The following is an 18,457-nucleotide window of genomic DNA, read 5'->3' on the forward strand; positions in this document are numbered from 1 at the left end:
CTTTGACGCTGACTTCGTCACAGAATGACTACATAATTTCTCATGTTGCTAAACAGTGCTGAATATTGATTCAGCACGGGCATCTGAAGCACTCCTTAAATACCTTCGAGGGACTAGCCTAGAACAGAACAGTGTCATAAACAACAGCTAGTACTTCCGCGAAAATGCATTTAGCGGAGCGTCAGCCTGAAGAATAATATTGAAGAATATGTAAATTCAACGTAAATATTATGGTAATAGAAACTCTGCCGTGTTGAGGATAACCGTATCAAATGTCAAACGCAATGCGGGCTATTACAGTACGGTGTGATTGTTCATGCCACAAGCGCTCACGTTTGGCGCTTCAAGTGCTGAAACGAGAAAAAGATAAAAGTGGCTCGTGGTAGAGTCAAGGATGTCGCATCTCTTTCTAGCGCCTTTGGCTTTGTCCAGATGCAGGCACCCTCGTGGAGAGTTGCTGCGAAGGAAGCGACAACCCGAACGGCGCAATAACTTTCGCTATAGTGTACTTTCGCGATGCCAGCGCGGCTCCCTCTTTCTCAGCCGCCCGAGACACTCTCTATCCACTCAGAAGCTTTGGTGATGGGAGCGCCGTCTCTTGGCCGCGCCACATCCCTGCGCTGTACTTCCCCGGCGGCGATAGCAACAAGCGTGCTCGGCTCTTGTCGAACACAATCACCGCCGCGCTCATTTTAAAGCTGGCTAAGAAGCGTAGAGATGAAGCGCCAAAAGCAGCTACAACAATCTCCAACAATGTAGAAGGACCCGCATGCGGCTGGGATCGTTTAGGGTAAAACTGGTCGCATCTCGTGTCTCAAAAAAAACCGTGTGCCGTCAGCTTTCAGCATGAACATACATAAGTACAAAGCTTTGCGGTACATTATGCAACCTCACTATTTTGCTTATCGGCAGTACGGAACGGAACGAGTGGAACAAAGCGTCGCTCAGTAGAAAATGCTCAAAACAAAATGCGTGCCTGCAAATGATCGCGTTTATTAGTTGCATTACTCCAACTACACCGTCTGTCTTTGCGAAGGCGGCAAAATGCTGCGCCCCCTTCGTCGCCCAGCGATCTTTCTGTCTCCCTGACGGCTGCCGCCTTGCAGCACTGAAGCCGCTTCTACGAGCCCACACGGATCCTCTCAAGCTCGTAACTAAACTCGTATCGAATTTTCGGACCGGTCGCACTGCTCAAGAAGTGACGTCAGCTCTTTCCGCTCCCGCGAACATCCGCCTTCACTACACTGGGCGCCGTTTCCCGGTCGCGTGGACCGGAAACGGAATCTTTCACCGGGCCGCACAACGCTTCGCCTGCAGCGCAGTCTCCAGATTCGTTTCACTTAACGCGGCCGCACTGACTTCCTGCGTCCGCGCTGCTCGGCGAAAGGGGAGAGCACAGAAAAGTGACGTTCGCCATCGCCGCTTCATTTCCTGCAGGCACAAGCATTCCCTGCGTATCTTTCCACGAAGCTTCCGTCTTTCCCAGCAGATCAATGGCGCATACATTCCCGGTGCCAGCCTCTACACTTTTATGGATTCCTTCCCATCCGAATGCGTCCGGGCCACCAAACGGCCCTATCGACGCTATCACGGTGTTTTTCAACTGCCTCGCTTCACAAGATGAAGGAACGCCACGCAAGTTCATTCAGCCGAAAGCATCCAGCCTACGATGCAAAAACAGACCATTGCCCTTACCACGCACACAAAAAATCGTTCCCACCTCTGTGCACAAAGAAAGCGCCATCACAAAACACCTTGATGCGCTCCATGTAAAAGAATAGGCACACAAATATGAAAATAAACATGTCCTGTGACAAGCTGCTGTTCATGACCAGGAAGGTATGGTACCAAAGGCATGCCTTTTATATCCTCATAAGGAAATTAACCGACTCGACTATATGGACAAGGGAAAACAGAACATTTAAACGCTTTCGCAGCAGCTCATGGGAGCTGGAGCAGAAATGAAGAGCTGTGCGTTAGTTTTAAGACAGACAACTGGTAAAGACCATTGGCTGTCAAGATTGCAAGCTTTAGTAGATACGACAGTACTCCCAAGCACATCTTTCACCCAACCTTTGGTCAAGTAATTTGCATGCAGCCCTCTTCGAAAGTGGCCTTTCCTCTATCATAATTTTCTCAAAAGCCTGGTGTTAAAACGTGTGTATGAATGAACCTGGACGTTTGATGAAATTCGCCTGAAAGGCATTAAAGCCAGGCGCATTTCAGAGCGACAGATGATCACTAGAAATGTCTGCTGCCTCGTTAGTTAGAGGAACACCGGTCACTAAATGCTTCTCTTTGGATAATGGCTTAAAGGTGCACTGAAGAGGAATCTGGACTCGTTTTTTTGCCGCGGGAACTCGATCTGCACGTTACCAGCATTCTTGGGCTCCCAAAAAAACTGGGAGCTTAAAATTCAATGTTCTGTCCCTTCAAAAGTGAGCGCTCACCTTGGCTTTCCTGCAGTACACGCTGAACCACTTGAAGTCTGTGATTTTGGTGCCAGCAGGCAATTTGAGCACGATAGTTTTCTTGCTATATGCCGGCAGTGGTTTATCGCTGAAAAAAAAAGAAGGGGTCAATTTTGGCGATGAAACGCATTTTAATGCGATAGCGTAAAAGCTGTCGTCGCATCAAAACCCCTCTGCCGGATGGTGGGAAATTCCGTAGTTCCGAAGTGATACCTAAGTTGGCCCAACCCCAAAATTTAGGAAAGCAGAAAAATCCGGACTATAGGTAGCATTTGGATGTGAAAATTTAATATAACGGCCGCGCGGTGGCGCGAAAAGCAGTCGCAAGCTATTATCAAGGGGCTTTACCATAAGCAAGCTGCTCTCGGTTGAGAGAAAACGTGTCACAGCGTCAAGGACAACGCCCTACATTTTTTTTGAGGTTCTATGACAGGCGTAGAAGTTAGAAATGTATTGCGATGAATCCTCGAGAATCTTTCAGATAACACGCACTTCTTTCAGGCATGCAGTCAGTGATTGCTGATCCGTTAACCTTGCCTAACGTTTCATACCAAGAATCTCATAGGATCATCTGCAGTCCGGCATGAACAGCAAGCCAGTACTCACCTGCCGACTTCATTTTTCAGCATTGTGCCCGACCCGTCTGGCCCGTCTGTGGTGCCGACGAGGAAGTAGGCATCTGGCATGAAAAAGAAATGTTAATGCAGAGTTTCTCTTTCCACTCACTTGTTCAGAGCAAGAAAGCGCCGCACCACATGCACACAGCTTCGTTTACACAAACCCGAGGCCAGGTTCGAAGCCGGGCCGGGACAGTTCAACCTGACTGCGTTTACGCAAAAGATCGCAGAGGCCTCAACGTCGGGAAAGAGAGTGGGTCAATGTAGGTTCCGTTTTATTTTTACAGCGCTGGCTGTATTTTCGCGTTGACGCCGTCGTCCCATGCCCCATTCCGGTGGAAAAGGACAGGCAACTGCAGGCACATGTGCCGACTTGGGGGCATGGCAGCCTGTCTCCACCCTCCGGCGTACTTTTGGATCGGGATGCTGTTAGAGTGTGCACTTTCCCTTGGCCGCGGCTTGCTATTGTTAGTTCAGGGCCAGTGCCAGTGGTGCCTGTGGCGTCATCATTACACGAACCAGCTGGCTGTAATCATACGTCCTACCCTGAGGGTAAGCAACGAATTTTTTTGTCAGTGCAGCCAGCGTTCCTGCGCACCTTAAACTTGAGGCGACTGTATTCACTTTGCCGAGTGGGCCGGGCTGAGTCAACCTGAAGGCGGGATTACCCAGTCCTACCCGACGCTCACTCAGCCTGCTTTTACAAGAGCCCAACCGACGCATTTCAGCCCGAGAAGCCAAGTCCACCTACTCTTCATGTCAACACCCTGTATGACAGCCGCCCCTTTAAAACTGAGGAGGGGAGTCCCGAAAATGAATACGAAATAAAATGTGCCGTGCCTGCCGCGAGGTATAATCTTCCCAGGCGAGACTTCCGACACGCGGAGGTCGCGATTGCTGCGATCGTTCGAGGGACACTAAAGGGAAATAGCTAACTTTGAAAGTGAGTATGCCTCAGAAACGCTGACCACGTTTTTTCTGAGCGGGAAGTTGGCCGCGTTCTTGAGAAAATTGCAAATGAAATTCCCTAAATCTTTCCACATCCAAATCGGCCGCGAAATTTCTTCACGTCAACGTCATTTTTATGGCGTCGTCGTACTACGGCTCTCCGGCCTACCAGAGCAAGAGTATAGAGAATACTGCGCCTTGTGACATGGGGCCTGCCAACTATTGCGGCGGAGTCAACGGCGGCTGGTTAACTTCGGCTGGTTAACTTCGGCTGGATCGCATTGCGTTTGGCATGCGTCAACGCTCTCATCTTCAGTGTTTATCCGTGTTCAGGAGTGATCCACCGGCAGTTTGAGTTGTGTCATCGATGAATCAGTGTCCCGTGTACACGTGGACATCACCAGAATGGCGGTTTTGACGGCAAAAACCGCACAACAAGCGAAGGGAGCGATTTGGCCTATTTGCGCATCAAGGGAAAGGAAGGACGCACTCTTCTGTAGCGTTTTCTTGCTCGTTTAGCTTGACTCGCGGACAGTGTGGTCTTTGCGATCGACGAATTAGTACTGATGCGCTCTCGTACCGCGGGGTACATCGCATAGCGAGGGAGTGGAGTCACTTTTTGTTTTCGCAACGGGCTCACGCAGTGCAGCGTTCGTGCGCGTCAGTGGTTGTTCACGTACCCTGCCACGGAACCTCCATCTCTAGTGCGGCTACAAGAACACGCAGTGCTGAGCAAGTAGTAACCAGAAAAGGAAAGTGTGAGAAAAAAATTTAGCTGCCCGTCGGAATGCATCAGCTCGCTTCTCCCCCATTCTTCACAAGTGATGCGCGAGCCGCCGCGGTGGCTCAGCGGTTATGGTGCTCGGCTGCTGACCCAAAAGACGCGGGTTCGATCACGGCCGCGGCGGCTAAAATTTCTTTGGAGGAGAAATTCTAGAGGCCCGTGTACTGTGCGATGTCAGTGCACGTTAAAGAACCCCTGGTGGTCGAAATTTCCGGAGCCTTTCCCTCGGGCGTCTCTCATAGCCTGAGTCGCTTTAGGACGTTAAACCCCATAAACCAAACCATAAACCAAACAAGTGATGCGCGAACGAATCGCGAAATTGTGAATGCTGTTATCATGCATATACCACTCCGAGTGCACTCTGTGGTGTGATTGTCGTTTCGAAAACAATTACCTGAGATTACTTGTACTCTTACAACGCGGAGCAAGAAGCCGTTCTTGTCGGTTCGTCGCGGAGGGGAAGAATATTTCGTCCTCCTGGTGTTGCAAACGGTAATGAATTTCGCAGCTGCTTGCACTGCGGCTGACGTGTATTCATTCGCGTTCATTCCTTCTTATCTTGGTAAATTTGATGGGCGCTTATCTTGGAAAGCCGGTGTCCAACGTATATGGGTGTGTGCGCGTGGGTGGGTGAGCACAGTTCATCTCACAAGTCATTTGCAGCAGTGTGAAAGGTAGAGTTCCCTGGTCCAATCAGGGCCAAGGAAGACAACAAACAGATCCCCAGATATATGAGCCGTGTCGTGACTATTTTTAGTCAACTATTGCAATAACTGAAAAGATACTTCAGAATAGTGCTTTGAAAGCACAACTAGCGCTTCGGGTGGTTTGGTTGGTTTATTGGTTTATGGGAGTTTAACGTCCCAAAGCGGCTCAGGCTATGAAGGACGCCGCAGTGAAAGGTTCCGGAAATTTCTATCACCTGGGGTTCTTTAACGTGCACTGACATCGCACAGTATACGGGCCTCTAGGATTTCGCCTCCATCGAGATGCGACCGCCGCAGCCGGGTTCGATAGAGGCGAAATCCTAGAGGCCCGTGTACTCTGCGATGTCAGTGCACGTTAAAGAGCCCCAGGTTTTATTCACTGGTTAAATTAGCAGAGAAAGTCCGCACGAACGCAGCACAGCGGAGGCCTGCTGCGCGTAATGGTGCGCCGCCATTGTGAACATGGCAATCGCCGAGTTGGCCGAGTCTCCTGCGCGTAGCAGCTGGACACTGGTGCTCTCTCCTTCCCAGTGATGGAGCCACCAGTGTCCGGGTGAGGGCAACGGAGGAACATGTTTTTCAGAGCACGCCATTCTGATCGGTTCAGATCGCCGCAGCCTTGACAGCGCTGCAAACGACTAGTGAGATGGCATATAATGTTGTGGCTTTGTTTAAATTAATAAATAACCCGCTTGCGGCGCGGACACTGCAGCTTCGCTGGCAACTGCTTTAGACCACTCCGCCATCGCCCGACCCTTTCATCGCACGCGTGCAACTGCCAGCCTTTCGCGCTGTGCTCACGCCACAAGCACTAGCCCGCAGCACCAGGTTGCGCAGCTACGCGCAAAAGGCGCAGCAAGTCCGTATCCGTAGCTCACGCGCTAGTTTGCGCCTTCGCGCAAAGAGGGCGTCAGAGCCACTGCGCTCAAGAAATCGAAGCCCACAAGCTGGTGCATTCTTCTCCGCTCCTTTCGTATTGCTCGCCTGTGAATTTTGTGCTTAACTCGTTATTTGCGCTCATATCAGTGACTAGGCATTGACGAAAACGTTCTTCCTTTATATGAATTTGTGCTGCCAATAAACAGGGATTGGTGGTGAAATGCATCTGTTTCTGAATCGATGCAGCAGCAATGTTTCCTCGCGACCCGTTACCTAAAGCCCGCTTCTTCGGGCTATTGGGTTGGTTGGTTGGTTTATGGGGTTTAACGTCCCAAAGCGACTAAGGCTATGAGAGATGCCGTAGTGGAGGGCTCCGGAAATTTCGACCACCTGGGGTTCTTTAACGTGCACTGACATCGCACAGTACACGGGCCTCGAATTTCTCCTCCAAAGAAATTCAGCCGCCGCGGCCGGGATCGAACCCGCGTCTTTCGGGCCAGCAGCCGAGCACCATAGCCACTGAGCCACCGCGGCGATTGGGTTCTTTTCGAAAGAAAAGTCATCTGTCTATTGTGCCGCAATTCATTGAGGCGGAAGCGGAGTACTATTACCGTGGGACGCAGAACGCGCGTCGAAATTCTTCGAACTCGCATACCAACCTCTATGACCACGCGTCAAAAAAAATACCTGCAAGCGCACTGCCAATAAGATGCGGCTGGTTCCCTGACGTACACTAAAGACGCTTTACAAGGATGTATCATGGGGGCTTTCATCTTTGATCACGTGATCACGCCGCCATTACACGCCTCCTGACTGCTCGGCGCGTGCCTCGTCGCGACGGCTCCTGCGTCACATGGTTTGGTTCCGACAGGCAATGTTTCGGCTGATACGGTTGTAAAGGAGTGAGAAGACGACACTGCGGTTTGGCTAAAGCTTCGAAGGACGTATGAGAAGCCTAATTTTATCACTTCAGGCGTGAAAACGTGATCGGGCTTGATGCCGCAGAGAGCCGCTGAGCTCTCCGCCTCTTCGAGCCAACGGTTGGACCGCCTGAATGCTTGTCTTTGCATCCGCTAAAGGCTTCGCGTAATGTTTTTTTTTTTATAGTTATTATCTCAAATGACAAGTTTTAATGCTCCTGCGGCAGCACAGGTCGTTGTGGTATTGTGTAATTGCATGCAAACACCACTTTAAAACGCTCACATGCACATCGTACGCATTTGTTTACAACCTTTAACGGTGCTTAGGAAACCTACAATATTTTCTTCTGGTTTGTTAAACCCAGAAAGGCGACAAAAATAAACATACATACACATGTTAACTACCATGGTAGCAGAACCATGTATCAATCAGCCATCACAGAAGCTGGCGTGCAATCGTTTCGAAGGATTCCGCGATATGTTATAGCGTGCACATGGCAACGCTTTCATAGTGCCCGATGCGGACATGGAAACGCTCGAGGTCTCGTTGTGGTAAGTAATCAGCTTCTCTCTGAGCCTGCGGAGTCACTTTCAATGGCTGCCTCGGTTGGACTGCGAGGAAAGCACAACCAGCCTGCACAGCAGCCGAAACGCAAATGCTTTATTCCGAATATGGTCCACGGAAACCGCGAAGTTCAACAGTATAGACGGCGTGTAATACACGGACTGACGGTAAACGTTGTCCGCTCGCCCGGCTGTGCACTGCACAATGTATACAGTAGCGGTATGTAGGAGCGTAAGTGGTCTTTTTTTTTTTTTTCGTTCCTAATTCGGCCTTGGGCGCTCCTTTTTTTAATGGCCGCGCATCTTACGAGCAATGGGGTCTCAACACCCTGCGCAGCAACTGAAAGCACGAAGAGACGGTTTCGGTGGCGGAACAGCTTGTTCATGCGAATATGTTGTGCACTTACCCTCGCAGATTTTCCAAGATCGAAAACCTTCTTTCTATGTTGGCTATCAAGCGCTGGCGAAAGTGTTTGTTGTGCTCGTCCGCTCGGAAAGGGTGCATGACGAACGGGCGCGAACAAGAACAGTACGTCCTTGTACAGTTCGGTTCCGTGAAGCTCGCAAACAGTCGCATCCCGCACCTCTAACTCTCAGTCGCAATTCTTGCAATCCACAAAACAGCACGTATTTCCTCTGCCTTTTCACATCTTCGCAGGAAGAACACATTCGGCAGCCACCCGCGATATTTCCACTCCTGCGTCGAGGCGCACACGCCCGCAAATTACGAGGCCCGTAATGGCGCCATGTTCCGAGCGCGCCTGTGGCGCCATCTAGTCTCAAAAGGAAGAACTGCGCGCTGTAAACGGTCTATACCGGACGGTACTTGTCCACTGCCGTACAAAACCGCTGTACAAAAAAGCGATGAACCAATCGTTGCCGGTTGAGGACCAATCATAGCCAGGCGCAGTTACAGTAACCCGAAAGTGGTGGCGCCACGTGTACTCCAGTTTTACCTGCTTCTACGCAATTTTCTGGCTTATTAGTGACCTGTTTTAGATACCAATTGCATATTTGCTATCACACGACGCTAGCCTATGAATGTAGCTTGACTTAGCCTTCCATCTTAGTGTCCCTTTCTGGTACCATCTGATAGTTTGATTCGGAATACAGGCCGTGCTCTTGTACGTTTTCCCGCATACTGAACTGCACTAACCATGTCGCGTCAGACTCCCCGCCCACTGAGGACAAGCGACAAAGCCTCATTTCAGTAAAGATTAACGTCGAGGCCCCTACACCGCGCACGCGCAAAAGCCTCGAGGTGCATCTCGCATAGAGGCTGCTGCTTTGCAGGTCGCAACAGATGACCACAGCGCTCGCCTACCCGCAGCTTCATCGTGGTGGTAAAGCGCTGCCTGCACGCAGCTTTCTTCATGCTGCTTTTACCAAGCTGCACTCAGCGTGTCTGCATGGGCAGCGTGCGAAAAGCAGCTATAGATGTAGAGCAGCCGAAACCTGTCGGGAGAACACTGTCCACTTAGCTCCCTTATAGAAACTGCACATGACAACATTTCGTTACCGCTTCATGATAAGCTGCATTACACAAGTACCAAAACAGAGCTTTTCCTGTCTGTAATTTTGAAACTGTCCCATCCAGCTCACTATGAGAGTTACCACAAAGGGCCCATCGACGGTGTAGAAGCCTAGTACCTGGTCCGGCGCCGTCGTAGCTGAAGTCTTCCAGCACCAGGCTGTCCGCTGAGGCAACGTACACCTTCCCTCCGACGCCGTGGACTCCGGTGTCAAGGTTCCCCAGTAGCTTTCCAAGGTACCGGCCGCCAGGTGCCGCTGCACGAGAACGGGCACCTCTGTCAGCACCAGCGGAAAAACACCAGCCGTGGATAACGAGATTTGGTGTGCATAGTATGATGCCTGAGGAATGCATGGGTCTTTATGCCCCCCCCCCCCCCCCCCCCCCCCCCCCCCCCCCCCACCCAGCCCGGCTATTTGAAGCCACTTATTTCAAACCCCTTTCATTTCTCCTGGGATCGCCCGTAGAAGTGGGAGCAAGAAAATTTTTGTGCATATGTTTGCAACCCTTTGTGCGGTAGTTCTAGCTTACACATACCTCTGACGAATAAATTAATTACAGGATGTTTTCTGTCATCCCCTAGCAATACGAACAGCATGCAACTGCAAGTTTTTATTGTAAAAATTAAACCAGTGGTCCCAAAGAACTCGCAGCAGTACTGCGCAAAACAAGTGCAGCAGTCGTGTTACACGTATCTTGGAAGTCGGCAAAGCCGAAACCTGATGGTTGCCGCCGCGAATTTCTCGGTTTTCTTAGCGTAACAATTTATATGACGTTAAAATGTAGGGCCCTGCGTTTTCGGGCTTTATTTTTTCCAGAATTTGGGCGTAAAAATGGGGCGATATTTTTTTAGTTCAATGAAGCCTTCTTTATAAAGATAAAAGGCTTGGAATGTGTCAGTGACGCGTCAAAATCATTGTACGGGAGTGAACTTGCCTTTTTGGAAAACATTGCTAAATTTTTATTGTTGACTACGCGTGCCTGAATCATTGAGTGTCACTGTTTCGTCGTTTTTATTGTTGAGGTCTGCGCACTTTTTTTAGCCACACGTTGTCACATTCAGTCGGTTTATATTCTTTCCACAATTTCATTTCTTCAGTTTTTATCGGTTGTACCCTTGTTACCAGCTATTGATGTTTTATCGGTTTTTATGGCTCTTTACACCATGTGACTGTCTATAGTCATCAAGTGTACTTTTTTTTTCATTTTGTTGCCATTCCTTTTTACATTCAGTCTACTTTTAGCTTTATCACCCTGTTATGTTTTTTAGCGCTTTTATGGCTCTTTATACCATGTGACGTTGACTGCAACTGATTGACTTTGCCACTGCCTTCCTATGTATTGTGCGAGTTTCGCTCAATAAAATTCAGTTGCCAGATCAGCGCTCTCTCCTGTCCCTTCTTCGTTTCGCCTTTGGGCTTCTTCATTCGCGCTGTTTCACTTATGTCTGCACATATTCTTTCGCTAGACACTAGGATCTCGTAGGCCGTTTGTAGAGATGCAGGACAAAGCGTGGTGCAGGCGGAACACTTTTTTACACCGGCTTGACTGGTCTTTCCATCTGCCATAGTGTTCTGTGTCCAGAGGAATATCTAAAGGAAGAGCAATTTGCATGGACCCGTGCTCCAGAGAAAAGGCATGCTGACCCAGTGAGTTCTCCTAAGGCTGCGCCACCTGAGAGCGGCTCCTACCTTGAGCCATGCGGACGGGCACGGTCAGCTTGTCCGGAGTGGGAAGCCGGATGTGGGCGAAGTCCTGGGAGGCCTTCAGGCAGTAGACCGACAGCCACTCGTACTGGTCCCAGCTGCCTCCCTCGGGCAGCCTCAGTGTCACGTTCTTTCCCTGGTATCGTCGCAGCTTTTCGAAGCTGCCCAAAGAGTAACCGCCGTGAGTGAGTTGGCGGGCGCTCGCGCGTGCTGTTCTCACCTGCCGTTCTCGTCGGCGATGGTGAGGCCGTTGGTGCCGCTTATCTCGCCCCTGCCCACCACGAAGTGGGCGTCTGCACAGTCCAGTGCACAGAGACCGGTTAACACCTACGCGGCCTCGGCCAGTGCTCACCGTACACGGCAAGTCCAACCACCCACTAGGTGCGCGACAAAGAACGGGCCACAGAATGCACCAAAACGCCAGCGAAGGGCACAAAATAATGCTGAAAGCATGCTAGTTGCTGTTAGCGGCAGCAGCGTCCTCACCGGGTCCTGCTCCGTCGTACTGGAAGTTTGTGAGGTGTACTGTTCTCGAGTCCAGCAACACGACCGGGTCGGCGCGCACACCGTGTATGCCGCTAAGGAAGCCCAGATCCTGAGCCGCCGGCAGCTCGAAGTCGTCCGGAATCCTGACCCAGCCGAAGTTCACCTGCGGCCGTGGAATGGAGGTTGGTCAGCGATCCTTTCTGAAGGCGCGACCGCGTCAGTTAGATCGCTGATGGAGGCGTTTCTCGTGCAGCGGACCCAACTTTGCTGTCGGTGATGGTGACTGAAAAACTGGGAATCGAGCTCAAGAGGAGTCCCTGCTGGGTGTGATTAACAGTCGGACCGTGTTCGAATGATAAAGCAAGGCTCTCTTTTATGCGGAGCTGACGACATTGTTTCGACAATTTGTGCTGGTATCTTACCGCTTCTCAAGGCTGTCTTGAGATCCGGTGCTTGCAAAAAAATGCAATAAAGCCTTGCTTCTCTATAGAGAGGAACTCTTCTTGAACAGTAATGATGCAAGTTAGAGAGTTATCATTGCAACTATTGTGAGAAAGAAGCTTATGGAATGGAAACGAACCGAGCTGTGTGTGTTTTCACTCCCTTTGGCTGGGCGAGACTCACCGAGAAGCGCCGGCAGTACACGGCCAGGTAACGGTAGTCGCGAAGAGTCTTGTTATTGTCCAGCTTGATGAGGATGTTCTCGCGGTTGTAGCCTCTAAGTCGCTGCCGCCTGCAAAAACGACACTAATGTGTACCTCGTGGTCAGCGCTGAGAGCCACCGGGGCTCAAATCGCAACGCTGCGTAGTTGACCACCGGTGGCGTGTTGTCTTATTATACTTTTTCCTCTTTATCCACCACAATTAAATCAGTGAAACAAAGCGATTTAATGAAAGCCAATATTTACTAGTAATATTCACTTGAGCGCATATCGCGCGATGCGAGTGGACTTGAGATTTCTCCTGTTAAGTGTGTTATAGACGTGATTTCAACTTCATTGACTCATATCTTTATTCTCTCTTTTTTTTTTAAACTGGTATGCGTCCCACACAAATGCAACTAAAAATAATCGGATACAATTCAAGAACAAAGCGGTACACGCCCCTGAAAGGAGGCCCTCCAGCCAAAGGCGCCGACCGATTCTCATGACGGCGCTGTTAATCCGAATAAGGCGTGGTTATTCCTCATTAATGAGCCACTCCCCACGATTTCAAGGGAATCGGTCAAGGTGGGAGGAGGAGAATCCGTCAAGGGTGAGAATCAGTCGACCCCATTCGTTAGAGGGGTTCCTCTGCGAGGCTTCGTTTTTTAGTTGTATCCAACTTTACCTATGTTTAAAAAAGGAGATCGCAATAATATCGCCATCTATACACCAACATCCCTTTTACCACTGTTTTACAAAGAACTTCGAAGAAGTGATCTCTAATCCTCTGCATCAGTTTTTGGATCGCCACAGTATTGTGACGAAGACGAAGCTGGGACCCGACGGACCCAAGACCCGACGGACCCAAGACCCCACCGACCCAAACGTGAAGACACCGTCCTTCTGCCTCTGCCGTTCGGTGCGTCCAGAGACCTCGGCCGTCAGCTCCTGGCACCCTACGGCCCGGATGCTTCGTGAACCGGGACTCATTCTCTCATCTTTCTCATCGTGGCGGCCAGCACTGCACCATCTTCTACATATTGTTCGATCCTTCACTCAAGACCATCGCCATTTCGCCGTCTGTTCGTCACCGATCGGGACGATCGCTCGGAGGCCACGGGTAGTGTGACGAAGACGAAGCTGGCAGTGGCGCGGGACGGAGCGCCCGCGCTAGGCCAGCGGCCATTAAAATCATCTCATAGCCATGGTTCTGTCCCCTTTCCTTTTTAACCTCTCCCTCATCAAAATTCCCCCCAAACTGGCACAAATACCAGACCTACATCACACGTTCTATGCAGATGACATCACACTTTGGGTAACCAAAGGATGCGAAGGCTACATAGAAGACACACTCCAAGCAGCAGTGGACATCATTGAGGCATGCGCATGGGAATCCGGCCTCACTTGTTCTGAGCAAAAATCTGAACTCTTCGTGATCCGTCGTAAACAAAGAGGTAGGCGTACCACGACATCCCCCCGCAAATAAACGTCTATGTTAATGGACGATCTGTCAAAGAGGTACAGACCATGAGAATACTGGGGTTGTATTTACAAACAAATGGAAAGAATACTGACACACTCACTAAGCTAAAACGCACGGTAGAAGCGACGGCGCGATTAATCCGCCGCATAGCTAACCGCAGACAAGGGGTGAGGGAAAGAGATTTATGCCGCCTAGTGCAGGCCTTTGCGCTAAGCAGGATACTCTATGCCACCCCTTATCTCAAATTTTCGAAAGCAGGAAAGGACAAATTGGATAGCATGATACGGCAGGCCTATAAGGCTGCGTTAGGACTCCCACTAAATGCCTCAACCGAAAGGCTTATGAGGTTAGGAATACATAACACCTACAATGAACTGAAAGAAGCCCATTTAATGGCTCAAACAGCGCGATTAGCGAATTCCAGAACTGGCAGGAGTATTCTTACCAGGCTCGCAATTAACTTTCAACCTACGAATAACGATGTTAAAGTAGACTTACCCCGCTACTATAGGACGGCCCTACTAATCAAACCACTCCCCAAAAACATGCACCCCTTACACCATGAGAGTAGAAGACAAGCACGAGCCAAAGCCTTACATAAGAAATACAGACAGTGCGCTGCAACACTTTATGTAGATGCGGCAGAATACAAAAATACCAATGCCTTTGCAATTGTGGTTGTGAACGAGAATGGTGACCACATCGTCTCGGCGACAATCAAAACGAAATCCTCTGAAACGGCAGAAGAGGCGGCTATAGCCCTCGCCCTAGCACATACCCAAGGGAGCATCATCCTCAGCGATTCCAAAATGGGTATCAATAATTTCGCTAAAGGGCGAATTACAAACACCTCCCTTAGAATCCTTAACGCAACCAAATTCTCACCAAATTATTCCGAATTGATATGGGTCCCAGCCCATTCGGGGAATCCGGGGAACGAGGCAGCCCACAATAAAGCCCGAGGTTTCGTCGACCGGGCAGTGGATGAGTCTGGCTCCCTGAATTTCACGAAGGACTCAATGATCACATATCATGATCTCACCAATCATTTTAAATTACAGAGGAGAATTTTCCCCACTCCAGACAAAAGACTTACTAAAGAACAAGAGGTTACGTGGCGTCGTCTACAGACGAGATCGATACGCACCCCATCACTCCTCGCGCACACTTATCCAGATCTTTACAACCCAAACTGCAAACACTGTGGCCAACGTGCTACCTACGATCACATCCTGTGGGACTGCAAAATAGAGCCACCTCCGGGTGATCTAGTTACAGCTCCTTCTCTCGAGCGGTGGGAGACAGTGCTGGCTAGCTCTGACCCCAGAACGCAAGTTTTGGCGGTGGAGTGGGCTGACAAAGTCGTCGAGGGCTATGTACTCTCGCAAGCTCTTCCCGGCGAATAAAATGTTTTACAATCAAAGCCATGGTTCACCACGTCTCATTCTTCGGCTGGCCGCCACGTTACAGTATTATCACCCGTTCTGAATACGGCTTTGAGAAAGTATTTTATACTGAAACTCTATTAGTAGCCGGAAAGGAATTTATCTTGAAAAACTTTGAAGGGAGAAGGAATACATTAGCGGTTTTTATATACTTTAAAAGAAATTCGACAGCACTATCCATGACACACTTCCTGCAAAAATTCAGAGAATTTGTATCAGGGGTCATGTGCTTGAGCTAATTCGCTCCTATCTGTCGCAGATATCAATATGTCGATATCAGTGGGTGCTCCTCGCAAATGGCAAATCAAAACTGGCGTCACGGAAGGCAGTAGCTCAGGAACACTTTTGTTTAACTTGTACATCTATGATATCAGAAATATTAATAAAAATGCGTACCTTATAATATACACGGACTACACAAGCATATTCTTTACGGGTTTTACAACCCGGATGACGTCATTATCCTAGCAAATAAGACTTTTTCAGCGCTTGTCCACTGAGTAAACTGCAATGCATTGCAAATAAATGTTTCAAAAAAGAAAACAGTATTCTTTTGGCAGAAACGGAAGGTATTAACTTGATATCATTATTAACTGATATCACTTATTGCATCGAAAATTTTGTTCCAACGAAAACAAAGAAAACAGGAAATGAAAACCCTTGGATAAGGCGTGAAGTCATTCACTTGAAAAGAAAAATAAAACGCTTAAGACGACGGAATGCCTCACGAACTACAGTACAGAACTTACAAGCTACGCTGAGTTCGTCAATTGGGCATGCCAAACGGCATTATTTTAATAACACTTTGACGCACATTATTCGTACGGCTCCAGAAAAATTCTGGAAATTTCTTAGTAAAAAGAACAAGGCAGTGGATCAAATAATAAAAGATGGCATTCTCGTTGTCGAAAAGCAAAATATCGCCGAACACTTTAATGCATTCTTCCACAGTGTGTTTATTAACTCAGAAGAGCTTGCACTTCCCTTTTCACCTTTATCAAATGTATCTCCTGAATTTGTATCCGCCCAAGGTGTGCTTTCTATGATCCTTAATCTAGAAACAAAATCTACCCCAGGACCGGATAACATACCGAATGTTTTTCTGCGCCGATACGCAGAAATGCTGTCACACTTTCTGGTAATAATTTTCTGTGCGTCACTGTCCACTGCAGCCCTTCCCCCTGACTGGTGAACGGCACGTGTAGTGCCAGTGCCTAAGAAGGGAGACCCCACAATGATTACTAACTACCGACCAATTTCGCTAACATCATCTTGTTGTAAGATGCTTGAACACGTCATAGCCAACTTCATCAGAGATTTTCTGGCGGATAACAATATACTTTCATCTGCGCAGCATGGTTTTCGTAAAGGATTTTCCACGGTGACACAATTAACAACGGTAATCCATTCCCTTGCTAGAATTTTAGACAAATCCGGCCAGGTGGACGTTATTTTTTTAGACTTCAGGAAAGCCTTTGACCTTGTTTCACACACTAAGCTTATTGAAAAACTTAAAATGATTAACCTTCCTCCTTTCATTATTAACTGGGTTGCTGCGTACGTCACTAATTGTAGACAGTTTGTTAATATTGATACTTACTACTCCCATGAACTTCCAGTTACTTCCGGCGTCCCTCAGGGCAGTGTGCTAGGACCATTGTTGTTTAGGACCATTGTTGTTTAGGTCCATTGTTTTTAATATATATTAATGACATTGTGAGCGTTATTACCGAACCCGTCCAAATACGATTGTTTGCAGACGACAGTGTGCTGTTCAGGGAAGTTTCAAGCGAGGATGACCAAATAACTCTTAATAATAATCTTCAAAATATTCTTTCCTGGTGTCACTGTTGCGATATGCAATTGAACGCTGACAAAACCGTGTATATGAAAATAACCAAGAAACTTAATAACCTTTCTTTTCCCTACGCCCTCGGGACATAACGATTAACCGAAGTGAGCGAGTACAAATATCTTGGCGTCACACTAACAAACAGTTGTGTGTCCTTCTTGTTCTGGTCCTTTGTCTGCAAGCGCTGTTTTTTCTCAAGATGTACCCCAACCAACTCGCCCAGCAACACACCTTGCTAAAATGGAACACTCACATAACTAATGTATGTGACACAGCCTTTCGGAAACTTTGCCTTCTCCGTAATAAATTGAAGCACGCCCCCGCCGAAACTAAACTCTTAGCTTATACATCATTAATAAGACCAAAACTTGAATATTCATGCGTAGTATGGGACCCTTATACCAAAACTAACATTGACGCTCTAGAAAGAATCCAGCGTAAGGCAGTCAGGTTTATTTTTTCTAAGTACCGTACAACTGATTCCCCGACAGCACTAATGAAACAACATGGAATACCGACACTGGAACTGAGAAGAAAAATTCAGCGCTTAAAATTTACGTTCCTTCTTAAAAATAACCTTCTTGCTCTAATTCCTGATCCGTACATAACACTACTTACGGCACGCCGAACACGACATCGACACGATGACTCTCTAACGCCATACAGCACCAGAACTAATGTTTTTAAATATTCTTTTTTTCCTCGCACGATAACAGATTGGAACAACTTACCTCTGCCTCTTCTAACCAGCATTGATTCAATTGAAACTTTGAATTTCTCTTAAATGTTTTTCTTGTCTGCTTTTTGGTTGCCCAAACTGATCGTGTTTTTGTCTTGCTGCAAGTTTGACATTTCATTTTTGGATATTACATTAATTGGCTTACTTCTGTCTGTTTATGTTTGACTTTCCCAAATGAAGAGCTCGGTTTGCATTTCGTGTAGTCCTTGTTTTGCTCATATTCTATTGCCCAAAGAACAAGTGTTTTGAAATTATTATTTGCTATCTTCATTCTGTACACTGATGTCATTTGTATGCCCCTCCTGCTTGGGCCGTAAATGCCTGCAGTATTGAATAAATAAATAAATAAATAAATAAATAAATAAATAAATAAATTAATTAATTAAGTTCCTCCAGACAACTTTGCTATACCTCGAGTAGTATAGAAATTGTTAGCAGCTTTCAAACATTAGGCATCTGGTTTACAGAAAAACTGCTCTGGGATACACATGTAGATCATGTATGCCATTAAGGAACACTGAAGAACTTTTTCTGAAAATGAGGCTTGCAGCGGCGTCCTGCAGTTTTTCATGGTGCGTAACGCACGACCTGCAATACAGGACGTACCACGTCTGCCGCTATGGACGAGCGTGACACTGGTGAACACTCTCAAGGTTCGGTGACACAACACATAAGTATCCC

General features: G+C 48.2%; 1 protein-coding gene across 1 annotated transcript in view; it reads right to left on the bottom strand.

Annotated features, from left to right (window-relative positions):
• The window catches only part of LOC149349419 (protein Skeletor, isoforms B/C-like), a 113,428-nt gene that overhangs the window by 29,824 nt on the left and 65,147 nt on the right, over positions 1-18,457 (bottom strand). The window contains exons 4-10 of the mRNA XM_089578348.1: positions 12,238-12,346; positions 11,614-11,776; positions 11,348-11,420; positions 11,113-11,288; positions 9,541-9,678; positions 3,078-3,150; positions 2,451-2,559 (exon numbers count right to left, since the gene is read on the bottom strand). Of these exons, the coding sequence (XP_089434474.1) occupies positions 2,451-2,559; positions 3,078-3,150; positions 9,541-9,678; positions 11,113-11,288; positions 11,348-11,420; positions 11,614-11,776; positions 12,238-12,346 (841 nt within the window). The remainder of the gene's footprint in view (positions 1-2,450; positions 2,560-3,077; positions 3,151-9,540; positions 9,679-11,112; positions 11,289-11,347; positions 11,421-11,613; positions 11,777-12,237; positions 12,347-18,457) is intronic.

Source organism: Amblyomma mixtum, chromosome 3 (assembly GCF_055824585.1).
Source record: "Amblyomma mixtum isolate Tamu chromosome 3, ASM5582458v1, whole genome shotgun sequence".
NCBI classification, from domain to species: Eukaryota; Metazoa; Arthropoda; class Arachnida; order Ixodida; family Ixodidae; genus Amblyomma; species Amblyomma mixtum.